Source organism: Barbus barbus (assembly GCF_936440315.1).
Source record: "Barbus barbus genome assembly, chromosome: 6".
Classification (NCBI taxonomy): domain Eukaryota; kingdom Metazoa; phylum Chordata; class Actinopteri; order Cypriniformes; family Cyprinidae; genus Barbus; species Barbus barbus.
In genome coordinates, this window is record NC_136734.1 from 8,689,090 (window position 1) to 8,704,344 (window position 15,255).

The following is a 15,255-nucleotide window of genomic DNA, read 5'->3' on the forward strand; positions in this document are numbered from 1 at the left end:
CCCGAACACTTAGATGACCGAAGGAATTTTAGGAAACGGGAAGCATTTTATCAATTTTCAGCTGGTAGGCTTTCATTGTATTTCACTTACACTTATAAATGATGTTTTAATGTAAGATGAAGTGTGCATACATGTGTCCTGCCTTTAAACTTGTCCAGGGAAAAGGTCATGTTTGGGTGAGCAGCTGGCACGAAATACACTCTTCCTGTTCTTCACTTCCCTCCTCCAGAGGTTCTCATTCTCAGCTCCTGAAGGACTAGGACCTCACTTTAAGACGTCCCAAGAACCCTCCCAGATCTTTGTGTCATTACGTTTATAGAAACTATAGGAATCACATCTGAACTGATACTGAGTTCTATTAATAGATGGATGTTATGTTAATACATGCAGTAAAATGCGGTCAACATGCAGTACAGTGTTAAGATGAAATATATCTTTGCATATATTCAAATTATATTTGATATATACATATATTCAAAATATATTTGCATATATCCTTCAGGGGGCAGTCGTGGCCAGGGGGCAGTCGTGGCCTAATGGATAGAGAGTTGGACTTGTAACCCGAAGGTCGTGGGTTCGAGTCTCAGGTCCGGCAACCACGACTGAGGTGAGACCCTTGAGCAAGGCACCGAACCCCTCAACTGCTCCCCGGGCGCCGCATTGATGGCTGCCCGCTGCTCCAGGTGTACCTGGATGGGTTAAATGCAGAGAACGTCCCTTTCCCCTTCCCCTTGGGGGAAGTCATGGCCTAATGGTTAGAGAGTCAGACTCGTAATCGAAAGGTTGCGGGTTCAAGTCCCTGACCGGCAGGGATTGTAGGTGGGGGGAGTGAATGTCCAGCGCTCTCTCCACCCTCAATACCACGACTGAGGTGCCCTTGAGCAAGGCACCGAACCCCCAATTGCTCCCCGGGCGCTGCAGCATGGCTGCCCACTGCTCCGGGTGTGTGTTCACGGTGTGTGTGTGTGTGTGTGTGCATTTGTTCACTACTCACTGCTGTGTGTGTGCACTTGGATGGGTTAAACGCAGAGCACCAATTTCGAGTATGGGTCACCATACTTGACAATACGTCACGACTTTACTTTTTATATATCTCTCTTTCTATCTGTCTGTTTGATTCTGTTCAATATGAAAATATTTATTTGATAGTTATGAAGTATCTATGCAAAGATTATGCATTTTGTAATTATTATGTTTTTTTAATGTTTAGAACATTTTAAAATGTTAATATAATGCAAATGTGAAAATTATTCTATAAATTGTACCATGTAATAATGTAAGATCCACTTTATTCCCCAGAAACCATGCAACAAAGAATGAAAAAAAAAAAACCCTGTTGACTTATACACGGTAGATATTTTCCTGTATTTCAGTGATATTATATTTTGAAAATGATCCCTTGTAAAAAGAACATCATGTTAAGATCAGTTTTGAAACTATCTGGGAAATAATAGGTGAGCGCGAGATTATAAACATCATCACCACCAGATGGTGGTAGAGCAGCTCTTGAGACCGAACAAACTCTTAAGGATCCCTCTTTCTCTCTCCATTTACTTTTTAGCAACAGTAAGTTTTTTCCAAAAATGCAGATTCGTTGTGTTGTTAAAAGGAGTCATTGCAGTCGCTCTCATGACAGGACAGTTTACTGAAGCAAGATGATTTCTGGACACAATCATGCTTTATCGTGAAATCCAAGTTTTTGCTTGAAAAATTATTTATAGAAACAACATTTGTGTATGATCGTTGTGCTGAGGTTCATGTATCAGAGCGCTGCGTCTGAACTTTGACAGCGGGCCATTCGTTAGTTTCCTGCTGCACGAGCTTTTCACACGCATAAAACACATATTTCACCTTGGACTAACTGAAGAAGAGTTTTTATTTTTTATTATTGGTGTATTTTACGAGTTTTTATAAATGTGCCATGCCGTTTGTGGAGTTCGTCGCAGGATGGATTTCAGGTAATACATGTCTGGTTGAAATAGCAGGGAAAAACATTTGCTGATAGATGACTTTGAATCAGCTCGGTTTTATCAGCCATTAACTGAGAAGTTATAAACATCACGGTAGTACCATGATGCTCTTTACCATAGTGTATGAATAGGCTGTAAACACATCAGTACTGGTAGCTCAAAAGCATTAAGGCAAGACAACAGAGGTGAATAAGAAAACATTTAACTATAGATTTCACCTACTTTCCCCAGTTGATAACATTAAGACAATTTGTATTGCAGGTTATCTGAAATATGATTAAATATGAAAATGTGGCATCTAATTAAATTTGCACTAATTTGCATACATTTCCAGAAGAAAAATTTGGCCATCGGATAAAGCCAGCTTTTAGCTTTCTTGGTTAATTTTAATAATAATAATAATGATAATAAAAGTCAAAAATAAAAATCACCGTGTTTGGTGAACTTTCACCAATTCATCCGTTTGTAAAAACCTCCAGAACATGTACGCAAGGGGAAGGGGGTGGGGGTGGCGTTTAAGATATATTGTAGAGTTACAGACACAAATAGATAACGTGTAATAACATAATCACTTAAATGTGCATTTTAGATTTTCTTTCCACTAGTCTTTAAAAAAAATAAAAAAAAAACAAGATATGGAAATATGTATCCCAAAATTTCAAAAATGACCAGTGCATGAAAAAGCAATGGTTTTGCCTGTAGTATATTGCCTTAACAACTAACCTACGATTTCTTCACAAATGGTACAGCTGCAGTACTCTTTGGACAAGCTTATAAGAAACATAGTCAATACTCTGTTATTCTATTATAAATGTTTCATAATGCCAGACTGCAACCTGTTCAATGATTCACAAATGGTTAATCATATGTGGTATCAGGTGCTGTTGGTTTAGTTGTTGGACACCCTTTGGACACAGTAAAGGTGAGTTTCTTTGATAACAGATTTGAAGTATGTGTAATTTGCTGGTTTTCAGTCACTGACACTACTAATGCAGTTGATGCCTTTATTTTGGTCATAGGTGCGCTTGCAGACCCAGGCTGTGTATAGAGGGGTATTTGATTGTGTGGTCAAAACATACAAACATGAAGGAGTAAGTTATCAAAAACTACATTGTACATATACTGTATATACAGTACATATACATATACAAAGTTGTGCTCAAAATGATTCATACTTTTGGTAAATATAATCAACGGCGGCTGTGAAAGTAAATCTGCATTGTTAATCCTTTGATCTTAAAAAATGTACAGAATTCACTTTTCACTGGAGTATAAGAATTTAGAATGGGGTGAGGATCTTAATCTGAAATAAATGCTTTTCTCTAATACACATGGGCCACAATTAATCATACCCTTTTATCCAATACTTTTTGCAACCTACTTTTGCCAAGATAACAGCTCTGAGTCTTAACCTCTAATGCCTGATAAGATTAGAATTAGACAAAAGATCTGAGACCATTTCTTCTTACAGAATCACTCCAGACCCTTTAGATTTCCAGGTCCATGCTAGTGCTTCTCCTCTTCAGTTCAACCCACACATTTTCTATAGGGTTCAGGTCAGGGAACTGGGATGGCCATGGAAGAAGCTTGGTTTTATGCCCATTTTTGTTTTGATTTTGATGTTTGTTTTTGGATCATTATCCTGTTGGAAGATTCAGCATTAGTCCATTATAAGGTTCTTAGCAGAGGCAGTCAGATTTAAATTTTATATCCATTGGTATAGAATCCATATAGGTATTGTTATAGAGTCTATGATGCCATTTATTTGAACAAGATGTCCAGGATCTCCGACAGAAAAATAGGCCCACAACATTAAAAATCCAGCAGTATATTTCATTATACACATGGGGTGCTTTTTTTATTTTTATCCCTGTGCACACCAAACCCATTTTGAGTGTTTGCTGCTAAAATACAATTTTTTTAGTTTCATCTGACCATAAAACAGTTTGTTCCAGTAGTGTCTAGCAAATGAATATACTGGAGTTTGTTTTTGGATGACAGCATTTTATTCTCTTGATTTTTTTTTGTTTTTGTTTGAAACCCTCCCAAACAATCATTTTTTTGAGGCTTTATGACCCTGAGACTCAACTATTTTCTGCAGTTCTCCATCTGTGATCCTTGAAGAGTCTTTGGCCACTCAAACTATCCTCCTCACCTTGCTAGACAAAATAGACACACGTCCTTTTCCAGGCAGATTTGTAACATTGTCTGTTGATTGGAAATTCTTAACTATTGCCCTAATGGTGGAATTTTAAATTCTTTATGTCTTTTCTTACACCCACTTTCTAATTTGCGAAGCCCAACAATATTTTAGTGCATATCAAGCCCGGAACACACCAAGCCAACAGTCGGCCTTCGGGCAGTTTTTGTTCGTCGGCGAGACTAAGTTTTGTTAGTGTGTTCCACACCGTCAGATGAAGTTGGTCCTCGTCTGCTTTTTTTTCCGGCCAATTCGACATGTTGAATCAGTCGCTGGTCAGTCAGGCCATCTGATCATTCTGATTGGCCATTCAGCTGGCGAACCAGTGCACGAGAAAGGCGCAGAACGGACGTGCTACTTGGCCGTCGGGTGTCGAGTGTCGGCTTGGTGTGTCAGAGCAACTTTGGACCCAAACTCTGCCGACGTGAGCCAACCCCGCAGTCTGCTTTCATCGACCACTAGTTCGTCGGCTTCGGCTTGATGTGTTATTCTTTGGCTGTATTCATTGTGATGGATGATTAAGGGAATTTGGCCTGTGTTGCTATGGTTTCAATTCATTTGGACTTTGAGTTTGCATTTTTCTTGTGTTTGTTGTCATGGTTCCTGATTTGAGTTCGTCATTATGTTCAGGTGTGTCTCATTAAATATCTTCATTTGGCCTGTGTACTTAAGTTTCTCTCTTTTCAGTTTGAGTTGGTCGGTTATTGATGTTTGTACCTCACATGTGTTGGTTATGGATTACCTGTGTCTTGTGGAATAAATACCCTATTTTAATTTAACTTCTTCTTTGTACGTGCCTTCAGTCTATCTTCAATCTAGCAGCTCCATGACAGAATAAACAACCAGAAAGAAAAGAAAGTTCCGTGATTTACCTGTTTATTTTTTCTTTTTTTGTCAGTGTTTTTGATTTCCATTTCTCTTTGGATCACTTTTACCTGCTTTGCCTTGAGCAGGGGAACCACTCCTTCGAGGAGCATGTGGAAGAATTCCTAGATCTCACCCATCTGACCACCTTCCCGGACGACTGCCTGAGCACATTCTTACACGCTAACTGAACACTGCTACAGTTGTCTGGGGAATGTCCTTGAGGGAACTTTGTGGAGTATGTAGAGTGGGTGCTGGTGTCCTGTGGATCACCGCTCAGTGGTCATCACTAATGACAACACCAGCCCCACTCCAGACCCAGAGTCCAGCCAATCATCACCCCGCTGCACGGAGCGTCAGCCAAAGCCCAATGCTGAGGGAGAGCCAAAGCCCGTCGCGACCGAGGAGCCATCGCCAGAAAGAGCGACAGAGCTGAGGATCACCCCGAAGCCAGAGCCTTATCGATCGTCTGACCAGGTGCTAGAGCAACAACACACACAACAGTGGATGAAACAGTGGAAAGTGAGAGCACAGAGAAAAGCCCCACCCACTGTACCAAAGCTGAGGGTGAGCCGAGGCAGGAGGATTTAATAGACTTTTATTCTGATATCCCCAGTCTTCTTCCATCATCATCTGAAATCTCTGCCTGTCCTGTTACAGCCAAGAAGGCTGTTTATGAACTCTCTGTTTGTCCTGAAACGACCATGGAGGTTGTTCCCCTGTCAGAGACAATTCCTGTTATGGGAGTTGCCATATTGTTGTCTGGGCCACGCATGCCACTCCCGAAGTGGTGGCGTTCACCTCGTAAATGCCCGTCGACCTAGCAGCTCCACCATGGCTCACAGCTTTAGGCTGAGTGATAGTGTCTATCAATGCCTGTGATAAACCACTAAAATCTGTGGCATCCAGTCAAGAAGCTAAACGTGGAGGTTCCAGGGATCTGGATGCGGGTGCCAAATGATTTCCCCTTTCCAAGAAAGGATATGCCAGGAAGGGTCTGTCACAAGGAGCATCAGGTTTGAGAACAAGGTCTGTATTGGCCAATAAGGTGCAATCAACAAGACCTGCTCCTCATCCTTCCTGATCCATCACACTGCATACTTGTGCAGACCCTTGGGCCAGCTGTGTGCTAGTGCATCAATTCTAAGAGAGGCCTCAGTCAGGGAATAAAATGTAATGGGAGGACTCCTGGGAAGCAAAGAGGTCCACCTGAGCTTCCCCAAATCAACTCCAGATCATCTAGACCGCCTGTGGATGGAGTCTCCATTCCCTTATGAATATAATTTGTAATGAGAGCGCCTCAGCTGCACGATTGAGCTCCCCCAGGATGTGAATTGCAGGCAGTGATTTGAGCCATGTTTGATTCCAGAGGAGGAGATGGTGGGTGAGGTGTGACATGCGATGAGAGCATACTTCCCCTTGATGGTTGATGTACGCAACCATCGCAGTGTTGTCCATCCGGAATAGCACATGCCTGCCCTGAACCAGCGGATGAAACTGGCATCAAATCGGTTTGTGAGACACGCTGTCATGTTGATTGAGTCCAACTCCATACCAAGAAAAGTGATGCTCTGCACAGGGGAGAGCTTTCTCTTTTCCCAGTTGACCCCAGACCCAAATGGCTGAGATGCCTGAGCACCAAGTCTCTGTTTTTGCAGAACAGATCTCACGAGTGAGCTACTATAAGCTAGTTGTCTAGATAGTTAAGTTGAGGTAAGACCTGACCAGGTAAGATCAAGACATGAAAGTCATGCGCCCTTCAGGTTGATCACTTCAAACCAATCCTCGGTCTGAACACATGAAAGAATGTTTTGATCTTACTCCTCTGAACACATGAAAGAATGTGTTCTGTATCAACATCCGGAATTGGAGCTTGTGAAGGGCCTGATTTAAGACACGCAGTTCCAAGATCGGTTGTTTTTGGAGCACTTCTCTTGCGTGCCTTGGCTGTAAACCCTGACTTCATCTCCGCCAGAGGGACAGGCTTGTATCCTTCGCCAAAAGGACTGCAATCTCCGCATGTCCTGCAAATGTATCCTCTTGGCATGTGGTGAAGGAGAGTGCTGGGACTAGAGTTCTTCTCGGGTCCTAAAATCTGTTCTCAACCTGAATTGACCCAGATCACTTCCTAACGTGCAAAAATATTTTTTTTAAAGAAAGACCCGACCCGAGACAGACAGAATTTAGACCTGAGTCTGACCTGACCTGATGGCATTTATTTTTCGAACCCAACTGGACCCCAATGTAAACAGCATTGACGTGGGCACAGTCAGTCAGGATAAAAATCCCGGTGTCCTGCTGACTGAATTGCCTGCTGCTCCATTACTTTAATTTATTTATTTACTTATTTATTATTACTTTATATTTTTGCCTGTCTGATGGATACATTATTTCTGAGTTCGACTTTCAATTGTGACCGGATTTGAAAACTAAACATGATAGCTTGAAAAGAAGCAAATCGATAGCCTAATAAATCATGAGATTTAACAACGTTATTTACCTCATCTCTAGTGAAGAGCTTCTGCACACAAAAAAGAAAAGCCCTGCATAAACACGCAGTTTAATGAACTGAGTGGATTTTCCTGATCTCATATGGATTTCGAGGTTACAAACGTAGGCTATGTTCCTTTTCTATGTGCATTTCTCAAAGGAACTTAACACAAACACACAAGTTTTCATCTGGGATAGTTTAAAAGAATTCGGGTCTTATCAGGTCCATTTGAAAAAAAAAGCACATTTGTTTTAAAGGTGAAATAAGTGATTGTCTTCAGAAACATTTTTTGTTATTGCTGGTTGAAAGTCTCTTCACATCCCGATAGCAATCATTAAGTTAAGTGGTCTAAATGTAATTATATGTATTTATATATTCCAAAAACAACATGGCGTAGAACTGTTGAAAAGGAAAGAGATGGAGAGGTGTGGCCTTCGTGGGAGAGATAAGCAGCCAAAGATAGGAAGCAGTGGAAAGAAAATGTCCAGGCCTTATGTGCCTCATGGCACAGAGAGGATTAAGGTTAAGGTATATATTCTGTGGTAGGCGTAGGACCAAGAAATGTTTGTCCAATCAAAACGCTCGGAACTACCTGTCAACATATGTGACCCTGGAATACAAAACCAGTTTTAAGTCGCTGAGGTATATTTGTAGCAATAGCCAAAAATACATTGTATGGGTCAAAATGACAGATTTTTCTTTTATGACAAAAATCATTAGGACATTACGTAAAGATCATGTTCATTGAAGATATTTTGTAGATAGATCAAAACTGTTTTTTTTTTTATTAGCAATGTGCATTGCTAAGAACTTCATTTGGACAACTTTAAAGGCGATTTTCTCAATATTTTGATTTGTTTTGCACCCTCAGATTCCAGATGTTCAAATAGTTGTATCTTGGCCAAAAATCAATTTTGAAATTGGCCCTTATGACTGGTTTTGTGATCCAGGGTAAAGTTAGTATTTTCCAAGAGATCCTACTGCACTTTTAAATTATCCGAGGCCACTAATACCAAACCCGCTCAGGTCTCGCATTGGACCTTGGGTTTTCGGATCCAAGTGGACCCGTGAAGACCTCTAGCTGAGACTGACCATGAGAAACCAACGCATCATCATCTTACGTACCCATATGTACAGGGAGTGGCGTGGATAATTTCCAAATTTCACTTGCCAATATTCATTGGCCATTTCTTGTAAGTGATTGGTCTCCCAAGTGAGACCCCATAACGCCAGTATCACCATAATGTTGAACGAGATTCAATGAACATTAGTTCAAAATCAACACTGTATAGTAATTCTGCACATAAGCACTATGTTTGACACACTTTTAATGCTTCTTCATACTACATAAGGATAAACTATGGACATATTTACAACTCTGTACTGTATAGCTCTATTTATAGTATGTATTTACTTACACAGTCTGTTTCTTAAGTTTACAAAACTTGCAAAATAAGAGCCTTTACTTAGTACTGCTCTTGTAAAGCTACATAACATTTTAAATATTTACCACTAGACAGAATACACCCATCATTGTATTCAAAGATTTGCATCCCCTTGGTTAAAAATGTAGTGTGTTAAACTTTCTTGAGCATCAGTGAATGTTTGCACCTTTTGTGAATTGCATATGAGAAAAGATGGATTTCAAGGAAAGGAGAGGATGTGACGTGTGGCCAAGTATGGTGACCCATACTCAGAATTTGTGCTCTGTATTTAACACACACTGTGAACACACACATAGAGCAGTGGGCAGCCATTTATGCTGCAGCGCCCGGGGAGCAGATGGGGGTTCGGTGCAAATGTGCAGAAGATGCTGGTAAACCCAAGAATGTGCAGGACCTGGATTTTTCTGATGAACAGGGGAGCGACACTACTCGCTGTTCAAGACAAACTCAAGAGACTTGTGAACAACTATCACAAAAACATGCAAACATTCATCCAGGAAGCAACACACCATAAGAAGCAAGGGAATGCAAACTTATTTAAAATTGTAAAAATATTTCAGAATATCATTGTATTTTTTATCAAATGAATGCAGCCTTGGTGAGCAAAAGAGACATAACAATAGCAATCAAAAACAACAAAAGAGCAATGATACGCAATAAGTCTCAGCTTAATGTAGTACACGTAGCATGTTTTTTTTAAAAATTATATAATAAATAAAAAGAAAACAGAATTGAAAAAGAATAGAGCGAGCTAGTGTTAGAGGACTTTTTTGCTTTTATTAATTGTATAATAAAATAAAAGAAATAGAATACAAAAAGAATAGAGAAGCTAGTGTTATTCTAGCTAGTTTATTCTCTTTTTTTTAAAGAAAACAAGCATTTAGTAAATGAATCGAATCTAAAAGGGGAAAGTTTTTTTTTTAAGAATAGAATTAGAATAGAGAGTGCCAGAGTTAGGGGTTCAAACAAAGATGGAAGAGATGTGTTTTTAGCCGATTCTTGAAGATGGTTAAGGATTCAGCTACTCAGATTGAGTTGGGCAATAAACGTTTATGTTTGTTAGAAAAACATGTACAAGTTACCTCTGTTTCTACAAAAAGTTAATCACTTGAATGACAGATCTTCTTTTTTCCTTTTTCCCCTTTCCCCAGTTTCGTGGATTTTTTAAGGGCATGTCATTTCCTGTCATCTCTGTTGCCATTAGCAACGCTGTGGCCTTTGGTTCATACAGTAATGCGCTGGATTACCTTACTCGGTCAGGTCACAACAACTCTGACCAAAGCAAGCGGTCATCACTCACTGCTGTGTTCATGGCCGGGTGTTTTTCAGGTTTAGCACAGGCAAGTCTGGGCATCAAGCCAGCAAAGTCCAAAAGAATTTAAAGCAACACATTGCATGTCACTAATTTGTGCTGATTTGATCCGCTCTCAGTTGTTTGTTATAGCTCCGATAGACCTGGTTAAAGTGCGTCTGCAGAACCAGACAAAGTCAGGTGGGAATAAGTACAGAGGCCCCATACATTGTATTGCTGTGATCCTAAGAGAGGATGGGGTGAAAGGCCTTTTCAGAGGAATTTGGGCTCTTGCCCTGCGCGATGTGCCTTGTTTTGGACTTTACTTCCTGCCATATGAGCTGATCTGCAGGATGCTGACTGAGAAAGGGAAGCAACCAGGTAATTATGCATAAATAAATATGTTAGTATATTGTATATGTTAGTATATCTATATATATATATATCATTGCTTTTTGTTGATTTTGATTGCTTCCATTGTCCTCGCTTGTAAGTCGCTTTGGATAAAAGCGTCTGCTAAATGTAAATATATATGTTATATATTAGATTTGTAAGTTTATATTTGTGGTATATTGATTTATGAAATATTCTAAAATATTTACATTAACCTAATGTCCCATTAGGTTACATTAATTAATGCATTAACTTATTAACTAACAATGATAAAAACATTTGTTACAGTAATATTCTTTAATGTTATTATTGTTAGTTCATGTCAGCTCAGGTCCATTATATAATACTAAAAACTTTAAATTTTAATAATGCATGAGTAAATGTTAAAATTAACATGAACTAAGATTAATAAATACATTTAAATTTAAAATAGGTTCCCTTTTGAAGTGTCTCTCAACATTGCGTACAGCTTTGCTGATGCATTGGGGAAACACCTTTCTCCTTAGAATACTGAAGCCTGATTCGCTTAATGCCATTGCTGTGCAGTGGCCAATGGCACTCAAACTTGCGAAAATTGTGGGGCGTGGCACCCCTTATAACGCAGTGCTTGGCGCCATTTTCCTCAGAATATTTCTCCTTCACCTCAATTATTTGGAAGCCTCTCCTTCGTCGTCGAGTCATCGCAAAGTGGAAATATTTCAGTCCTCTTCAGCGTTCTGGCGAAGTTGCGACATGTCATTTAAACTTTGTTCGTCATGCTCGGGACCTTAAGAGCTCCTTTTGATCATGACAGGTGTGTCTTCTGCCAGGGCCGCACCCACAAGTGTCAGGACGTAGAAAGATAGCCCTCGTGCTCAGCGACGCATCGACCCCAAAAAAATATATAAATAAAAATAAACCCATCCGCCATCCTTCTCCTCTGTCACTCCTATCACTCAGTAAAAGAAGCAATGGCCACTGGTCGTTGAAACCACCACTGCTGGCAGCGAGCTCACACCGGCGCAACGCCTGCGTGCTTCCTGCTGTCCAGACCAACTCTCTACGGTGGATTATCCGGAAACCCCACTTCTGGCCCCAACGAGCGTGGGCAACTTTATCTCTTTCGGTGCACCCGAGAAAGAAAACCGCGACGATACAATGTCCACCACAGTGTCGGAGTCGGAATGGAGGAATGGCCACATGGAGGAATCCGACTCAGCGTAGCAAGATTTACGAGCCTGGTCACGTAGATCAAGAGCTGCTTGGCATAATTTCTAAGGCGGTGGAAGAGATCAATCTAGAGTGGTCCCCTCCCACAGAACCCGAGCGGAACAGGTTGGAAGAATGGTTTCTTCAGCCCAGTCGTCGCCGTGAGGTCGGCCCACAAAGGCCCGCCCCATTCTTCCCCAAAGTGCACGCCCTGTATTCACGCCTATACTCTCATAAATGGAAAGTTTTCACGAATTGGTGCAGCTCAAAGAACGTAGATCCAGCGACCTGCTCGATCTCATTCATTCTGTCATTTTTACAAGAGCGCTTGGATGTCGGCCGCACGCTTTCCACACTCAAAAGTATACGTAGCTGCGATCTCAGCCTTTACATTTCTCCATGGCGTGAGGTGGCACAACCCTCCCCACCCAACCACAATCCCCGCCTGGGACTTGACTTTGGTCCAAGCACTTTGGTCCTTGACACGCCCCCCTTTCGAACTGCTGCAATCAGCCTCACTCAAGGTACTCTCTGGCAAGACAACGCTTCTGCTTGCGCTTGCCTCTGTCAAGCAGATCGGGGATTTACATGCTTTCTTAGTCAACGAATCCTGCTTGAGCTTTGTTGTTAATGACTGTAAAGTCATTCTTATGCCAAGGAAAGGCTACGTGCCTAAAGTGCTTTCAACATTATTCAGGAGCCAAGTGATAACTTTCTCAGCTTTCACCCAGAGCGAGCCTGTGGACAGGGAAATCCTCCCTTCACTGCCGCTTTGTCCTGTGTGCACTCTGCGCATCTATGTCGAGCGCACCAAAATTTCAGACTCTCAGAATAGCTCTTTGTGTGTTACGGCGGTTGTACTAAAGGTCTACCAGTATCGAAACAGAGGCTATCTCATTGGGTCGTGGACGCGATAACCTTGGCTTATGACACACAGAATACAAATTGCCCCATCGGGGTGCACGCCCATGCCACAAGGCCGTGTCCAAGGGGTATATCTATGGAGGAAATCTGCTCGGCAGCAGGATGGGCCTCGCAGAACACCTTTGCCAGGTTTTATAATTTGGATGTTTCTCTGCTAGCTTTTCGAGTCCATTCAGTTCAGGAAAGCTAAGCGAGGTAAGATCTCTTATTATTACTACTGCTATTACTTGGCTGTTGTGTTTGACATTCTACGGCAGCAATAGGAAGCCCCGCCCCCTTGCTCATGGTGCAGGTTTCCACTAGGTCCAATAGACTCTTATGTCAGAGTATGACGGCATAATTCTCACCATGGTTATTGTTGTCGAGCCTCTTATGTTATTCTCTGAAGCACTAAGTCGGTCACTCATTGCATTAATGCAATGTATCATATATCACCGGCTCTGTAGCCCTTGAACTCACATTGCTTTGTTCCAGGACACGCTATCGGAATGTGTGGTTTTAATATATGTGCTATGTTTGCTTTTCGATAGGACTCGCAATGCACTGTGCCACTTGTAATATTAAATCAATGTGATTCTCTTGTTAGTAAGTGCTGACTGTCACCGCTTCTGTCATTCTATAGAACGTTCATTATCATTCAGTGACTACCTGGCCGCACCCTCCCTTCTAGAGTTTCCAACCAGGTCTGCTGACATGCAAATATAGAGAACCTTTTTAATTGATTCTGATTGCCTCTAGCGGGTCTATGTCAAGGGATATCCCTGCCTGTGCTGTGTGTGTCCTTTTCTAATTCAGACTGCATTGTGTCTCCGCTTTTAGCGGAAAGACCTTCGCAGTAGACACGGCGTGACTGCATACGTTCCCCAATATGTCAGCAAAGCTGTACACAACGTCGAGAGACACTTCGAAAGGGAAGGTCCCCGGTTACTGAACGTAACTTCGGTTCCCTGAGAAGGGAACGAGATGTTGCATTCGTGCTGTGTCAACTTCGCTCAGGTCTTATTCTATTCAGTCTAAAGATTCTGAGGAAAATGGCGCCAAGCACTGCGTTATAAGGGACGCCACTCCCCCCAATTTTCGTGCACTTGAACGCCAATGGCGTTACGCGAATCAGGCTTCAGTATTCTAAGGAGAAAGGTGTTTCCACAATGCGTCAGCAAAGCTTCTCAGGGAACCGAGGTTACGTTCAGTAACGTTTAAAAAATTATTTATATTTATGGTATATTAATTTTTACCTATAATAGAATAGCTAATATTTCATATATATTACATTCTTAAGCTTGTAGTTATGGCTGTATGTTATATGTATTATATATGAAATTAAATATAGGAAATTATATAAAATATGTATATTCATATTAGAGTGTTTTATGTTATAATGTTATTTATTTGTATGTATTAATTATATGTTTGGCATATTATATATTTGTATATTTGCAAGTTTATATTTATAGCTTTATATTATGTATATTATTACATAGTATTACATTGTATATGTTTGAATACCGCTCATCATTCATTAGGACTGATTATTTAGCAAAGTTAATAATAGTTTGCAAAATGCATGTTCAGGAATCCCATACATTTTCATAGTGATAACCCGAGTAATAATATGAAGATATGCTCTTCAGGTAACACTGCTGTGCTGGTGGCTGGTGGTGTTGCTGGCGTGGTCACATGGGCCTGTGCCACCCCCATGGACGTGGTGAAGGCTCGACTGCAGATGTGTGGCGGCGGCGGTCGCATGTACAGCGGCGTGCTGAACTGCATTACTGTGAGTGTGCGTGAGGAGGGCATGCGAGTCTTCTTCAAAGGCCTTCTTCTGAACAGCGTGAGAGCGTTCCCTGTGAACGCTGTGACCTTCCTCAGCTTTGAGATGCTGCTGAGAGCGATGACCGACTTGCCTCAGGACTGAAGACAGCTGCAGGATGACGGATTTTTGTAGGCCAAAACCCAGAAACGAGTTTGCAAGTTAGCATTTCCATCAGTTCCATCATTCTTTGATGTTTTTCTTTTTAATGGAGCATTGGTTAAATGGCTGAAATAGAGTCTATGGTTTATTCTAGGATGTAAAATACATCAGTAGCTATGTTTCCATCCAATAATGGGAATACTTATGCTCAAAACTGGAATATCGCATAAAACATTTGCAAATAAAGCACCGTTTCCATCCAGTGAGTCAAAGAGAACAAAATTGACACTTCCTGATAAACTGGCTCTAAATATTACCAAGAAAATGCACAAAAAGTGCATATTGCGACTAATTTTATTTGTTGGTTGTGTATGAGTACTTTGTTCAACAACATTTCCAGCACATTTTAACAATATTGATAACCTGATCATTTTGGCCACTATGATAAAACGTTGTTTGCACCACGCTCCTCCGTTACTTGATCTTTTTATTTTGGTGCGTCAATCTGTTAAGTTACTTTATATAAGAAATTATGATGTTCACTCACGAGAACAGTCTTCTTTTTCCGTTTTATTTA

General features: G+C 41.0%; 1 protein-coding gene across 1 annotated transcript; it reads left to right on the forward strand.

Annotated features, from left to right (window-relative positions):
• Positions 1-1,585: 1,585 nt before the first annotated feature.
• On the forward strand, positions 1,586-14,939 carry slc25a45 (solute carrier family 25 member 45). The gene is made up of 6 exons (XM_079418781.1): positions 1,586-1,958; positions 2,849-2,892; positions 2,990-3,061; positions 10,122-10,310; positions 10,402-10,642; positions 14,398-14,939. The coding sequence occupies exons 1-6, from the start codon at positions 1,922-1,924 to the stop codon at positions 14,679-14,681; spliced, it is 867 nt and encodes a 288-aa protein (XP_079274907.1). The 5' UTR covers positions 1,586-1,921; the 3' UTR covers positions 14,682-14,939.
• Positions 14,940-15,255: the final 316 nt, after the last annotated feature.

Coding starts and splice junctions, on each gene's coding strand:
- slc25a45 (XM_079418781.1), top strand. CDS start 1,922: ATGCCGTTTGTGGAGTTCGTCGCAGGATGGATTTCAG. Junction 1,959..2,848: donor CGTCGCAGGATGGATTTCAG/GTAATACATGTC, acceptor ATGTGGTATCAG/GTGCTGTTGGTTTAGTTGTT. Junction 3,062..10,121: donor AAACATACAAACATGAAGGA/GTAAGTTATCAA, acceptor CCCTTTCCCCAG/TTTCGTGGATTTTTTAAGGG.